Source organism: Cynocephalus volans, chromosome 8, assembly GCF_027409185.1.
Source record: "Cynocephalus volans isolate mCynVol1 chromosome 8, mCynVol1.pri, whole genome shotgun sequence".
NCBI lineage: Eukaryota > Metazoa > Chordata > Mammalia > Dermoptera > Cynocephalidae > Cynocephalus > Cynocephalus volans.
Genome location: NC_084467.1, coordinates 156,950,937 through 156,966,158, shown reverse-complemented (window position 1 = coordinate 156,966,158; position 15,222 = coordinate 156,950,937). Strand labels below are relative to the sequence as shown.

Genomic DNA, 15,222 nt, shown 5'->3' with positions numbered 1-15,222 from the left:
TTAAATGAAGGGATGTACAATGTTCCTGGATTGAAGAGTAAATATTTTAAAGTCTTAGATCTCTCCCCCCAATTTATCTGTAATACAATGTTAAATATCCCAAAGAAGTTTTCAAAATTAAAAGACTAATTCTAGATTTATCTGAAAAAGTAACTGTGTCAAGAAAAATCTGAAAAGTAACAATGATAAACTTGCCCTACCAAATATCAAAATACAGTACAAAATTACAGCAATTAAAGCAATTTTGCAGTGGAACAGAAGATACATAAGTCCATGGCAGAGATAAAAAAAACCCAGAAATTCAGTACATGGTAAAGGTGGCATTTCAAAGCAAGATGAAAGGAATACATTATTCAATAAATAATATTGAGGAAATGGCTATGTTTTTGAGAAAACAATTCAATCAGATCCCTAATTTGCATCATCACACACACAAAAAAAAAATTCTAAAGAAATTAAAAATAGAAATCTAAAAATAAAAGTACAAAAGTATTGACAGAAAATAAGAGAATTTTATTTTACACTCTTGAAATGAAGGATGTTTTCCCAAGGAAGACATGAAATCTGAAAGCCATGAAGAAAACATGATAAATCTGATTCCATAAAAAGTTTTAATTTCCACATGACACAAACAAAAATCAAAACCCATTAAAAAATCAAAAGGCAATAAATCAGAGGAAAATATTTTTAATATGTACAACAAGGAACATTTTTTTTTTTTTTTTTACTTTATAGAGAGACTCACATTCTCCAATGTTTTCCAATAAGCAACACAGAAACCAAACGTGGACAAAAGATATGAAAGCTAAGGTCACAGAAAAAATAAATGTAACTGGTCAATAAATGTATGAAAAGATGCTTAACAATTCCTAACTAAATTATTACAACACTTAGATAACGATTTAGGCATAGATCAGGGGTTGGCAGACTGGTCAGTGGGTCAGATCAGTCCACTTCCTGTTCTTGTGCAGCCAGCAAGAATGGTTTTTACATTTTTAAACAGCTGAAAAAAATCAAAATCTCATTACTATTTTGGAATATGTAGAAATTATATGAAATTCATATTTCAGGGTTCATAACTATAGTTTTGTTGGAGCACAGCCATGGGTATTCATTTACGCACTGTCTATGGCTGCTATCGCATTACCACGGCAGGGCTCTGTAGTTGAAACAGAGAATATGGGTGATTAGACAGTGTTAGCAAAGGTGGGGGGAACTACATCTCTCAATAACTATTGGTGGGAGTGTATTGGTGAAACCTCTTCTGAGGGCAAACACAATTTTAAATGCTCATATGCTTTGACTCAGCTTTTAGGAATGTAACCTGAGGATTCATTTGTACATGTGAACTGGGATTTAAATAGTAATTTTCCTTGATACAGCATTCTTTGTAATAGCAGAGGGCTTCAAAACAGGACATATTCCTATCAGTAAAAGAATAGTAAATTAAATAGTAATATCTATATAATTAAAAAGCTAAAAAGAAGTATGTTTCTATGTCCAGATAAGGGTATTGTTAGCATAAGAAAAGCAAAGTATAGTAGAGTGTGTACACTGTGACCTCACTTCTGTTAACAGGAACCCAAAAAGAATACATTTATGTTGTAATACAAGCAAGAATAACAATGGTTACCTCTTACATTGGGAGACTGAAGGTCAGGTATGGGAAGGAGCCTTAATTTTACTGTATACCCTTCTGTCCTGTGTGCATTCTTTATCACAAACATATTTTGTCTCAATTTTAAACAGCCTTGTTAAGTATGTATTTTTATCATTTTGGAGTAAGAAAAGGCTTTATAAAGCAAGGGAACAGATCTGGCTATGCAAAAATGTAGAGATACTAGAAACAAAGTTAAAACACAATAGGCTAAGAGAAAATGCAATATTAAAAAAAAGGATTAGTACCCATCATACACAGAAAGCTTCCACAAATCAGTAAGAAACAAAAATAAGGGGTTTTATGGCTTTTTATTTTATGTAGAAAATAATCATTTTAACAGTTCAGAAAAGGAACTACGAGGAAAAGTGTGAGATTCATGGAGGGGTAGGAAGGATGGAAAGCAGCATCCAGCATTTCTGAGAAGAAAGTCCACCATCCTGTTTTCTGTGTTTTCGCTGAATGTACTACTTATCCAAGCACAACTGATCACTGAGTGGGGTATTCCACCTTCTCTCTGTAAAAACAATAATGCTGAATATCCAAACTTCCACCTTGCGAAAACCTCATATGCAACAAATTGTAAAGAGTCCCTCCATGGTTACCATCTGTATTAGTCCATTTCTGTTGCTTGTAACAAAATATGTGGAACTGGGTAATTTATAAACAAAATGAAATTTATTGCTTACAGGTTAAGAGGCTGGGAAGTCCAAAGTCCAAGGAACATATCTGGTGAGGTGATCCTTCAGCAATGCAGGGTGTCACATGTCAAGAACGGTGGAGCAGAGAGAGACTCACATGCTCTCCTTTTAAAACCCTCAGAACCATGTCCCTTACCACCATTATTAATCCATTCAGTAAGGCACAGTCCAACAATCTAATCACCTCTTCAAGGCCACACCCTTCAATACCATAATAGGATTTCCCACCCTCAACAGTTACAGTGGAAATTAAGTTTCTAATATATGAACTTTGGGGGACATAATTCAATCAATCCACAGCATTCTGCCCCTGGCCCCCAAAGTTCATGCCCTTCTCACAGGTAAATATAGTCATTCCATCCCCAAAGTCTTATTTCAGCTCAAAAGTCCAAAGTCTCAAAGTCCCATCTGTGAAGTCAAAACAAATTATATATTGTGAAGATACAATGGTGGGACAAGCATAGTGTACATATTCCCATTCAAAAAGGGAGAAATAGGCCAAAAGGAAGGGGTAACAGGTCTTAAGCAAGTCTGAAACCCAGCAGGGCAGGCATTAAATCTCAAAGCTGGCAGATCATGTACCTTGACACCATGTTTGACATCCTCTGCACGCTGGCATGGGGGTTGGGTCCCCAAGTCTTTGGGCAGCTCTGCTGCTATGGCTTTCCTGGTCTCAGGCCATACTCCAGGTCTCCCAGGCAGGTGTTTCATGCTGATAGGTCCACTAGCTATTCTAATTAGCTATAGCTAATTCTGGGGTCTCCATGGCAATCCCACTCTTACATATCTGCTAGGCATAGCATTGTTGGGATTTCTCTGCCACAACTCTGACCCCAAGTTTCCGCTTGGCATTGCTCTAGTGAAAGTGGTCTGTGATGACTCTGCCCCAGCAATAGATCTCTTCCTGGGTCACCAGGCTTTCATACATCCTTTGAAATCAGGGAGGAAGCTCCCAAGGCTTCCCAGCTCTGGCATTCTGTAAGCCTACAGAACTAACACCACATGGATGCCACCAAGGCTTCTGGTTTGTATTTTCCAAAGCTGTGGGTCCAGCCACGCCTGAGCCAATTTAGCCATGGCTGGAGCAGCCAAAGTAGCTGGAATGCTCGTGCTGGAAGCAGCTTCCCAAGGTGGCCCTGGGGAGCAAGACTGTGGAGGGTGCCTCAGACATGATCCCCAAGACCAATTCTGTCTCCCTAGGCCTCTGAGCCTGAAATGGAAGACATAGCTCCAAGATCTCTGAAATGCCTTCAAGGTATTTTTTCTCTTCTCTTCATAATCCCTTTCTTCTATACTCTTCTCCTTAGCAAATGGTCACTGGGCTGCACCACTGCATTTTTCTCCTGAAAATGCTCTCTGCTTCTCTGCCATATTGCCCGGCTGAAAGTGGGTCAAATTTCCTGGGTCAGCACCTTTAAGTTCCACATTCCATAAAGCTTTTGGGCATGAACAGAATGCAGCCAAGTTCCTTGCCAGTTCATAGCAAGGGTGCTCTTTGCCCCAGTTTCTAATAAGTCTCTTCTCATTTACATCTGAGACCTCTTAGAATGGTCTTTACAGTCCATACTTCCATAAGCATTCTGGTCACCACCATTTAACCAGTCTCTAAAACATTCCAAGTTTTCCGTTTTGTTTTGTTTTGTTTTGTTTTGTTTTTGTCTTCTAAACTTAGCCCAGCATCTAGGCTTTTTCTAGCCTGCTCCTCCAAAGTCCTCTGGCTTCTCAACACCCAGTTCCAAAGCCATTTCCACATTTTCAAGTATTTGTTATAAGCAACATCCCACTTCTCTGGTACCAGTTTTTTGTATTAGTCTGTTTCTGTTGCTTATAACAAAATACCTGGAACTGGGTGATTTGTAAGAAAATGAAATTTATTGCTTACAGTTTTGGAGGCTGGGAAGTCCAAAGTTCAGGGAACACACCTGGAGAAGTGATTCTACAGCAATGCAGGATGTCACATGGTGAGAATGGCAGAACAGAAAGAGAGAGACTCTCAAGTGCTCTCCTTTAAAAGCCCTCAGAACCATGCCCCTAACCTCCATTATTAATCCACTCATTATGGCATGGTCCTACCATCTAATCACCTTAAGGCCACACCCTTCAATACCATAATAGGATTTCCCACCCTCAACAGCTACATTGAGAATCAAGCTTCTAATTATGAATTTTGAGGAACACAATTCAATCAATCCACAGCACCATCTCATACTAAATAAATCTTGCTATTGTCACAGAAAAAAATGAGAATAACAGATTGAGCTCAAACTCTTTAGCCAGAGATACAAAGATGTGACATGTGCCTTGCACTGTCATCTCCTGCTGCTGCCAATCTCACACCCTTCACTCCAGTCGTATGGGAGGAACGGACTTATCCAACTGTGTCATAGTTTCAGGCCTCACAGGTGCGTGTGTTAATGTTCCCTCTACCTGCAACATTTGTCCCTGTCCTTCTCTGTGAATTCCTCACCTTGTAAGGCTCTGCTTCACTTTCATCTCCCCTGTGAAGACTTTCTGGACTCCTTAAATAGAACTGCCCATTCCCTTCTTTGTGCCTCTTAGTAATGTGTACTTGCCTCTATTACATACTTGGGATGTCCGTCACTTCCACTAGACTCGAGTGCAGGCACCATGACTAGTTCTTTGTACATCAAGGACTGAGCAATCCTTAGGACACTAATCTTTCATAAACTGCAGGTAAGGGGGAGGGGACTTGGCAAAGGCGTTATATCACAGCTGCCAGGCAACCAAGACCTCCCGCAGCCCATCCGTGGGTAGCCTTAGACTTTTCAAAGCTGACCGCTTGGAACAAAGAGTCACAGTGGGATCTACTTTGCAGCTAAACTAATTTCTATCTTCAGGGAAACTTATCATTCAGGGTCTGATGCTAGGGCCCTTTCTCTAGGCCTGAAGGTGGCCCAAATGGGTGCCCTTTGGAAATACTCTATGACATGAAAAACTAGGGACAGTATCATGATTCAAAATTGTGCCTATGGAAGCCTGACAGGATGGTAGCTTTGGATGGTCTATGGCCTTCTTGTGCCTACACCACTGCAAGTGCCCTTAACTGTCAATAGCCAAGTGTGTATGTGCATATGTGTGTGTATTTGCATGGGTACACATGCATGTGACTGGATTTGGAGGGAGACGACAGAAAATATTGACAAAGATTCTAATCACATTTAATCATAATATCTTACATAGCTATTTATCATGAAAATCACCCGAGGGCTACATTAGAACACAAAACGCATCTTTCTGATGGACTAATATAGAACGAGTATTGGTTTTCTGTTTGGTGTACCTGTGCCTCTGGTCTTAAAATTCCTATGATTCAACTCTCTCGGGGACAATAAGTCATAACTAATACTCACCTCTCCCTGGCCCTCACATAGTAGCAATGTTTGGGTAAACAAGTTAGACAAAGGCCAACTCTAAACACATACATCACACATATGGCTCTTCCTGGCTCAAGAGAACACTGGGCCACCTGTGGGTGTTCTGACAACTGTAACACCCTGTAACCACCACTTGTTTCTATTTTTCCCAAACACATTTCTATAATATCAAAAAGATAATGAAGTATTCTACCTTCTTGATTTCTTTGCCTCTTTTCCTTTAGACTCTACAGGACCAATGTTTGAAATCAAAATAAGCTGATTTGCCAGGGCATGAGCCACACCACACACCATTGAACTGTTTGTAAATGGATTTGTTTCTACTGTTTAAAACAACAATTTGGTACAACTATATGATGAAAAGCAATTACTATGCAGGAACCATAAAATAATTTGATTTATTCAATGTATTTGCAAGCATGTGACATCAAGCACCAATACTTTCACTACAGTAATTTCTATCAATAGCAGAAAGTGAGGAAAAGACCTGGGGTCTCAGTGGACCAAAAGCTTAATGAGTCATTGCTATAATGGAGCTGTCCAAAACTCTTATTTTGATCTTGGCTGCATAAACAGAAATACATAGTCCAGGATACAGTACCCTGGTCACACCCCACTTGTATAGAGTCCTGGGAATCACGACTGAACAATGGCCCTGTCAAGCTGTATTATGTCTGGAAAGTTACAAGGATGGTGAAGGTACTCAAAACCATGTCACATAAAAAAGGATGAGAAAACCAAGACCGCTTTCAAGGAGCTTAAGCAAATATATAAAAGTGCCTGAATTACACTCTAAACGCAACCAATTCCAGGTAGGGTGGAGGTGAGAAGCAAATACCCTTTCATTTTTAGGGAGAGAAAACTAAGGCAAGAGATACCTGATTGAGTTCTCAATGCTGAAAAAAATGAGGTGAAAATGTGCCAGTATGCAGTTAATGTGTCCCATGTAGAGTCCAAACTAGGTAACTGAAGCTCTAGACAGGCCTTTCACTTTCACACTTATAGACGAACTTAATTAACCAAAATTTCATTTTTTTTCTTGCTTAGTCCTAATCTTAGAGATCCTTACAGATCATTTTAAAAATAAGCTTCAGTGCAATGTATAATCAAATAAATTTCCTTGGTCCTTAAATTATTCAAAAGTGAATAATTCCTAAATATAATATTAACAAAGTATGTTCACACTTCTGTATCTTCCTGCTGTCCACATCTCATTCTATGCTCTAGACACCTTTGGCAATAAAGACAACATAGAAAGTCTTATTTATAGTAAACTTTATTTTCATTGATATTTCATTTTAACATAATTTCAAAGTAGGTCTGAGCTCTAAGATAAACAAAAGAACAGACATACTGAATCTCATAAAGAGACTTTTTTCATATTGTTCTCTGAACAGGGCATGGGATCTCAGGGTCCCCAACGTTGAGACTTAACATTGAGATTTGATACATACAGAAAGAGATAACATCAATACACAAGAATCAAATTGCATGAAGGTATCAATAAGCTCTTGTGTTACACACTCACCACTTCTGTAGGGCTGTAATGGTAACACTCATTTTTTCCTCTATCAAGTTCAGTGCTGTTTTTTGTTATTTTATTTTTTTAAAGTAAAATGTCAGAACATGTAGAAATGCTGCACCTATTTCTCTTAATAGACTGAAAATAGTGGAAGTTTGGAGATTTTGAATTCTTCTGGAGTCCGAGCTGGGACATGCTTACTACTGATGGGGTCTATTCAACATACTAATTCCAACTTTGGCGACCATCAGCAAACTGTTCAAAAAAACAAACAAAAAATATCAGTAAAAGGACAGAACAGGTAACTATTTTGGCTCTGCAGGTTCCTCACAACAGCACAGGGAGGAAAGTACCATGGCAGAGCAGTCAGAGATAAAACTTCCATGTCTGGAGGAACAAAAGAAAAATATGCCAGACTTATATTGAAGTCTCAAAACAGCACACAGGGGCTAGAGTTCTTAATCCAACTGCCAATAATTTGAAGAGGTGACGAGATTGAAGGTGACAGAAATTAAGGCCTACCCACAGTCACAGAGCTAAATAATGGTAGACCTCCAGCCTTCCAGTTTACTGCTCTTGATCTTGGTCTACACTGACTCTTTTTCTTCAAGTATAAATCACATGCATGATAGCATTGCAACTACAATCAAACTAGAGTGCATCATCTTTTTCAGAAACAGATTTTTAAAAATTCTCCTGCCTTCAGGATGCCTTTATTATACTTAAGGACTAAATTTAAAAAAACACATTGGCTTGAGTTTTAGAATAAAAGTTAATTAGAAAACCGGATTCAATCAAAGTTCCCTTTCAGCAAAATTTTCAGTAACAAAGAACACCTATACAACTAAGAAATACAGAACCCACCCTGAATGTCACCCAAAGAGCTGCGGTCATGTCCTTGCACTGAAGCTTCTGTCACTGTAGGGAGGAGCCATGGTGGCCCAGGGAGCACATATGAAAACAAAAGCATTTCCTCAGTGAATGAATATGCCATTTTGACATTCAATCAGCTATTTTTGCAGACTCTCCTATTTGTGTGTAAATTAAATAATTTCACTTAATGCCTGGCATCATGTATATGAAACCAAGTAAATTTCTGAATATACAGATGCTCCTCAACTCATGATGGAGTTATGTCCGGATAAATCCACCATTATTTGAAAAAACTAAGTTGAAAGTGCATTTTCAATGTACCATTGTAAGTCAAGGACCGTCTGTACAAAGTACCTTGGGTAATAAAATAACTGCACACTGGTATAAAAGGGTAATAGAATGGAAAGTACCTGGCTCCTGCAATTAAACCTGCAGGCATAAATTTTCCAGAGTGGTAGAATCTCATTCCCATAATGCCAGCCAAGGTCCCAGATGTAACTGATGAAAAAGATAAAGAGAAGGGTCAAAAATCATTACATCTTATATGCAGGGGACCCACCTGCTTTTCAAGGCCTAGATCCCTACAAGGTACTTATTCCTTGTTCTCCACATGGCGGAGCTTCATGGCTGCCCACATCCTTTGGGTCTAAGGACAAACACTGGCCAACTACGGCCCTTCACAGTCTGGGCCCAGCCTGTCTTTCTGGCCTCATCTCTCACTACTTTTCTGCAATACCCACACTTCAGTCATAAATATCAACAATTTTGTCCAAAATGCTGTAGGCTTTTTTTCATGCCTTGCAGATACTATTTCCTCCATCCTGCATGCTCTTCCCACTGGACATCTCTCAAAACACCAACTACAGCACTGCACTAGGCACTGGAGAACACAACCGAAGTCAAATATAGTCTCAGCCTTTTCATAGTGTTTCAAGTCTTGAGGGGTTAGACTGTAAAGAATCACACAAGTAAAAACAAAGTATAATTTGTGCTACAGGAACAATTAATGCTACGCAAATAATATAATAGGGGGAGACCTATTCAGGGACCTCATGCAAGGTTTAGCAAAGAAGGGAAGACTGAGCTGAGATCTGAAATTAGAGCAGGAGTTAATGAGCTGAGGGGAAAGCACAATCCAGGCAGAGGAACAGCAGATGCAGAGGCCCTGTGGTGAGAGGGAGCAGAGCACATTCAAGGAACTAAAAGCCCACTGTGGCAAAGAAATCAAGACATGGCTGGAAGAAGGGCCAGACCACACACAGCCTTTAAAGCCATACTGGGAATAGTGGTCTTCATTTTAAAAACAATGAGAAGCTATTAAAAGCTTTTAAGCAGAGGGATATGTGAACAGAGCCGCATTCTAAAAACAGAATTCTAGCTGTATCACAGAGAACCAATTGCAGGGACAGCGATGAAGTCACTTCCTCAGGAACGCAGGCAAGAAAGAGGGAGAACTGGGATTAGGAAGTGGCTGCAGAGATGGAGAAGGCGACAACTCAGGATGGTGGTAGAGAAAGCACTGATAGGACCTGCTGATGAATTAGTCATACAGGTGGAGGAAGAGCAATCAGAACCTGAGTGGATGGAGAACAGAGGACGGGGTGTGTGTGAGACCACAAGGCCAGGTCTAGGCAGAGGCCTCAAGATTTCTGAAAGACTCAACCAGGCAGCTGTACTCATGAGAGTACAGATTGGAGGAGAGAAAAATTTGACAGTTACTTGTGATTCTGTGTGATGGAGTTTGGATGTGCTGTCCCCTCCAAAACTCATGTGGAAATCTGATCCCCAATGTGGCAGTGTTGGAAACTGATTGAGTCATGGGGGCAGATCCCTGATGAATGGATTAATGCGCTCCCTGGGGGAGGGGAGATTAATGAGTTCTCACTCTATTAGTTCCCATGAGAGCTCTTTGCTTGAAAAGACCCTGGCACCTTCTCTCTCTCTTGCTTCCTCTCGCCATGTGATCTGCTTGTACCCACCAGCTGCCTGCCACTTTCCGCCATGAGTAGAAGCAGCCTGAGGCCCATGACAGATGCAGCTGTCCCAGAATTGTAAGCCAAATAAACCTCTTTCCTTTATAAATTACCCAGTCTCAGGTGTTTCTGTTATAGCAACACAAAATGGACTAAAACACTGTGGTAAAGGTATGGGCTTCTATGACATTGTCAAGTGAAAGAGAACAAAGAAGGTAAAAAGAGCCAGGCCTTAGGAAGGTCAATATTTAATGGCCACAAAGGAAGATGGGTTGACAAAAGAAAATGAAGATAAAAGGAAAACCAGGAGAATGGGAATTGATTGGCCAATGATGCTGAGAACAGCTAACAGGCCAAGCAAAATGAGAACTGAAAAATGTACACTGTGTGGATTGACTTGCATCCCAAGTTTTATGTATTAGAAACTTAGTCCCCACTGTGACTGTTCAGAGGGTGGGAAATCCTGTCATGGTAACTGAAAGGTGGGGCCTTGAAGAGGTGACTGTGAAGATTGTACCTGGTGAATGGACTGATCCACTTGGATAACAGGGGTGGTTCTGAGGGCTGTAAAAGGAGAGCACGAGAGTCTCTCTCTCTCTCTGCTCCACCATTTCTGCCATTTTGCCTGGGTCACTGTCACCACTACTGTCACCTCACCAGATGTGTTCCCTGGACTTTGGACTTCCCAACCTCCAAAACTACACACAATAAGTTTTGTTTTCTTTATAATTAAAAAAGAGAGAGAGAGAAAGAAATGTACCCTGGATGTTGTACAAACACAGGTCACAGGTCAATGGAGACTGAAGTGGGTCAATAATGTGTGAGGGGAGAAAATGGAGATGGAGTTTGAATTTTTTAGGGAAGTTTCCAAAGGGAAAGAAAAGGCAAGCAACTGAAGGAAGAAGTGGGGTCGCAGAGGTCCTTTTTTTTAAATTGGTGAGAGATGAGCTCGTGTGAGCATCAATAGGAGGGATCCAGCTAAAAGGCAGAATATAAATAAAAGATGGGATCCTCGGTCATGTAAAGCTCCAGGGAAGGTGCAGGAGAAGAGGACCCAAATCCCCTGGGGTGGAGGGACTGTCCTTGGAGAGGAGGGAACAAGACAAGGGAAGGCATGGAGGCCGATAGCTTGAAGGGAGGCCTCAGCTGGTGGCTGCTATATTTTCTCTTAAGGTAAGCATGAGGTCATTTGCTGAAAGTGGAGGAGTGGGATCTGAGATGGGGAAGAAGAGATCTGAAAGTCACCGTGGAGCTTGAGGTGGGAAGGTGTTAGGTAGTGCTGAGACCTGGGTGCCTGCTCCTTCCCTAGCACACTCTGAATCAGCCACGGCCGGCCTCCTTTCCCAGCCCACGTCTGACATGTACAGACCACTCTGCTCACACACCTGTTCCACTCTCACACTCTTAAGGGCCAGATCTGCATTTGTTCTCACTGTGGCTTTGCAGACACAGTGAGGGACTCACATTCCCAGCAGTGCCTGACACATGGGTGGAGACCAGTAGAAATGTGCTGAAAGCCGCCCTGATAAGTAATCTTCCCTTCCCAACACTCCTCGCTTAGTGTGCTGCTCACAGTTCGTTTTATGCTCATGTTTTACTCAGCAGTAAGTTGAAGGGAAGGCCTATGTGTTCCACGCTTAGCTGATTGCTATAGAGGTAAGTGATTTTCAAATGGGAAAAAAACAGTACTGATGCAAACATGACCCACATGTGTGGTATTTCAGTAGTGCCCCAGCAGACAGTCTTCAGTGGGCAACTTCCATGGTTAACAGGCATTTACTTAGCTTGTACAAGGAGAGTACTAATTGCACTGGGTAAATCTAAATTCATGATGTATGAAAACCTTTCCATACTCTGTACATAAAAGATAAACAGAGACTAGCACACCCGGCCTGCCCCATTTTAAAACTTTCTTAGGAGTTGGCAGAAGCACAGAAACTGTCAGAAGTGTGAAGAACCTGCCACATCCCACCAAACCAGGGCCTCGTTTTACCAGGTAGAGTATTCTGGATACATAACGGCACTGAGACACTGAGGCAGACGCACCTAGGAAAACCCAGACATTCCTCGGATCCTGAGACAGCTGATAGGCACCCAGGCCTGCTAAGCCCCCAAAGAGGAGTCCGGCAGCCAAGGATGGCACGCTACCTAGAGGGAAGCAAACACAGGCCTGCGCTGTAAGGTCAGACACTTGACTACCCCTCCTTACAGAGGAATACAGCACACAGAACTTTTCTCAGCATGGTTCATAACCAAGGCTTTCTCAAGCAAGAAAATGTTGGGGGGAGTTTGCTATCTTACCAGAGAAGCCAGGGTCTTCCCACCCCATTCCTCTCTGCTCTAACAGGCAGCACTTTTCCATCTAAGGAGGAAAAAGGGCACTTCCATCTAAGAAGAGAAAAGATCTTCCATCCTTAAACCAGGCCCAATCAACCAAGGGCTGGAATTGTGTATGAGCAGGACCTCATGTAAGTCACAAAAGGAAAGGGAAACAGGGCCAGTCAGTTAAAAAAAAATTGGAGAATAAGAACTCTGGTGTGTGCATATTGGAGTGGGGATGCAGATAAGGATGGGGGTGGAGGAGGTAGAAACAAGCACATTCACTGACATGCTTCTACCTAGTTTAATGAGAGCTCAAAAAATAAATACGTGAAGATTAGAGGTTTCCTCCTACTTGAAGAGCCCAGAGATGGCACTTTAGGGTCCAGGCTAATATATGGCAGTCAATGATAATAACTTACTACCACCCCTGCCTGTCTTTAGATAAAGAGGCAAAACAAGTGACTGGACAAGAAGCCTGGCTTGGCTTGACCAGATAACCACACGCGAGTGCAGGAGAAGCTATGGGACTGACAACCAACCCTGTGCTCAAGCTGGACGGCCTATGGCAAACTTGACTCAAGCAGGACTGCTCTTTGGGGACCCTGAGAACTGTCTCCAAGAGGCTAAGTACCTACAACACCTTACCTGCTTTTGCATAGCCAATGATCCCACCAGAAGCAATCAGTGCTGCATAGCTAAAGCCAAACCAATGTAAAGGCACTCTGAAAAGGCAAGAGTGAGAAATCAGTGCCAATCACGGTTTAAAAGCAAACCACATAATCATAGGATGGAATAAAATGTCATCATTCCAGACATATTCTATCACTGTACAAACGAAAACAAAGTCTACAGAGGCTGGATGACTAGTCAGTGGCAGGGCTGGAACCCAAACTCAGGTCCCTGGCTGCCTGTCCAGTGTTCCTCCCACACCCCGTCGTGCTGCCCCAGGCAGTTTCCTCTCGAAGCTCTTTTCAGCTGGGGAAAGGAACTCTGGATTTGACAAGCTCCTGGCGATTCCATTCCCATTTACTGTGCACTTACAGTGAGCCGGTGTCCTTCTGCATTGCTCTCTTCCCACTGTCCAGACAGGAGACTACACCAGGCCTGCACCTGCGGCTGGATCAAAGGTGGTTAAAAGCACAGCTCTCGAACAGTCAGAAAGAAGTGGGTCCGAGCTCCAGCTCTAGCCCTTAGTAGCTAAGAAGTAACAGGCAAGCTACCCACCCTCTCTAAACCCCAGTTTCCTTCACTGTACCATGATAACCATGGTACCAATTTCCTGGGGCTGTTGTCAGCATTCAAGTGTGGTAATATGTGAAAGTGCTTGGCCTGTGGTAAATACTGAACAGATATCAACCATTTTTGTAATGCCCTCAATTCTAATAACAAAGGCCCACAGGAAACTGAGCAAGATTCAATGACCAGCCACTTTTACCAGTTAACCAAGTTATTACAACATCGGAAAGCAAATACTCCAGTCCCTTCAACTATTTCAGTGTCTCTTTAGGGAGGAGTAGAGGTGCTGCTTTTCACCCCTGCTCCAAGAATGAAATTATTAAAATACCCAACGTTTGTAAACTTTTAGAAACGTCTGCTTCCAAATCACAGTTAGACTGGGAAAGGGGGAGGGGAGGACAAAATAGTACCCGGAAACCCTATTCGTAGTTACACGTGACACTGCACCCTTGGGAAAGTAACTATTTCCTTAAAAAACAGTATGTTGTATCAGTGAGTCCAACAAGATTGAAAGTAACTCACGCCCCTTTTGTTCTGTTTAAAGAATTAAGTTTCCATAAAAACTGGGGGTGGGCGAGGGCCTTGGAGCCGTGCCCAGGGGCCTGAATTCAAAGCGGCACTTACCTTGTGTTTCAAGACACGGAGCAATAAAATCTCCAGGACACAAATCAGCACCGCGCTCCGTGGCTAAGCACCCGCCTCCGGAGCTCAGGGTTCCCCTGGGATTCACGACCCACTCCACGGAAGGCGGACAACGAGCGGCGACGAAAACACCCACGACGCGGCCCCACCCCCGCCCGGATCGGGGGGGGGGGACGCAAAGCAGGCGGCAGAGAAGCCTCTAAATAACTCCGAAAAGCCAAAACTGACGTAAAATACAATAACGACACTTCCCAGGTACCCGAGCCGCTCTCCCCAAGGTCTGCGCAGATGGACAAGCGGGTGCGACCCCTGCCGGGTTCAAGGTCTCGCCGGAAACCGCGGCGTGCGCGGTGTCCGGGGGCGGGGCGCGGGGCGGGTCTTGGCGCGAAGAGTCCCCGCCCCCGCCGACACCGGGCCGGGGCGCAGACGGGCGGAGCAGCCTCGGTCCCACCGGCAATGCGGAGTTTGAGTTCGGCCTTGCAGAAGGGCGCGTGAGCCGGGCCAGGCCGGAGTGGAGGCCACCGGTGCTGATGGAAACGGCCAGCACAAGTGACTCGTAAGAACGGTCCAGTGTGGACCAAAGATCGCTCCAAAAACTGCTTTACTAAAAAAAGCTACAGCCAAGAGTGGTACAGACACATATTTTTTAAAAAACAATAAAGGTTTTTAAATAAACTTTAAAATGTAAGCATTTTGGAAAAATTATATGGAAATATATTTTATTGAGCCAGGTTTTGTACACTCAGCAATTGATAACTGGCCAATGGCGTTAACAGCTTTAATGTTGTCAAAAGGAAATATTAAATATTTAAAAACTAAACACTTTATTCCTATACATGTTTTCTCTTTTTCAAAGATATAAGGGAAAGATTTATGAACAACTTGTTGACTATTGATGGTT

At 42.5% G+C, this 15,222-nt stretch overlaps 1 protein-coding gene across 1 annotated transcript; it reads right to left on the bottom strand.

Moving 5' to 3' along the window:
- Nucleotides 1-7,011: 7,011 nt before the first annotated feature.
- Nucleotides 7,012-14,665, bottom strand: LOC134383696 (transmembrane protein 14C). Its single transcript, XM_063105010.1, has 6 exons — nucleotides 14,304-14,665; nucleotides 13,485-13,559; nucleotides 13,089-13,165; nucleotides 12,168-12,269; nucleotides 8,559-8,646; nucleotides 7,012-7,530 (listed from the first exon to the last, which is right to left on the bottom strand). The coding sequence occupies exons 2-6, from the start codon at nucleotides 13,505-13,507 to the stop codon at nucleotides 7,476-7,478; spliced, it is 345 nt and encodes a 114-aa protein (XP_062961080.1). The 5' UTR covers nucleotides 13,508-13,559; nucleotides 14,304-14,665; the 3' UTR covers nucleotides 7,012-7,475.
- Between the last annotated feature and the right edge of the window lie 557 nt (nucleotides 14,666-15,222).

Coding starts and splice junctions, on each gene's coding strand:
- LOC134383696 (XM_063105010.1), bottom strand. CDS start 13,507: ATGCAGAAGGACACCGGCTCACT. Junction 12,270..13,088: donor CATTGGCTATGCAAAAGCAG/GTAAGGTGTTGT, acceptor GCTTCCCTCTAG/GTAGCGTGCCATCCTTGGCT. Junction 7,531..8,558: donor GGTTTAATTGCAGGAGCCAG/GTACTTTCCATT, acceptor TTTTTTGAACAG/TTTGCTGATGGTCGCCAAAG.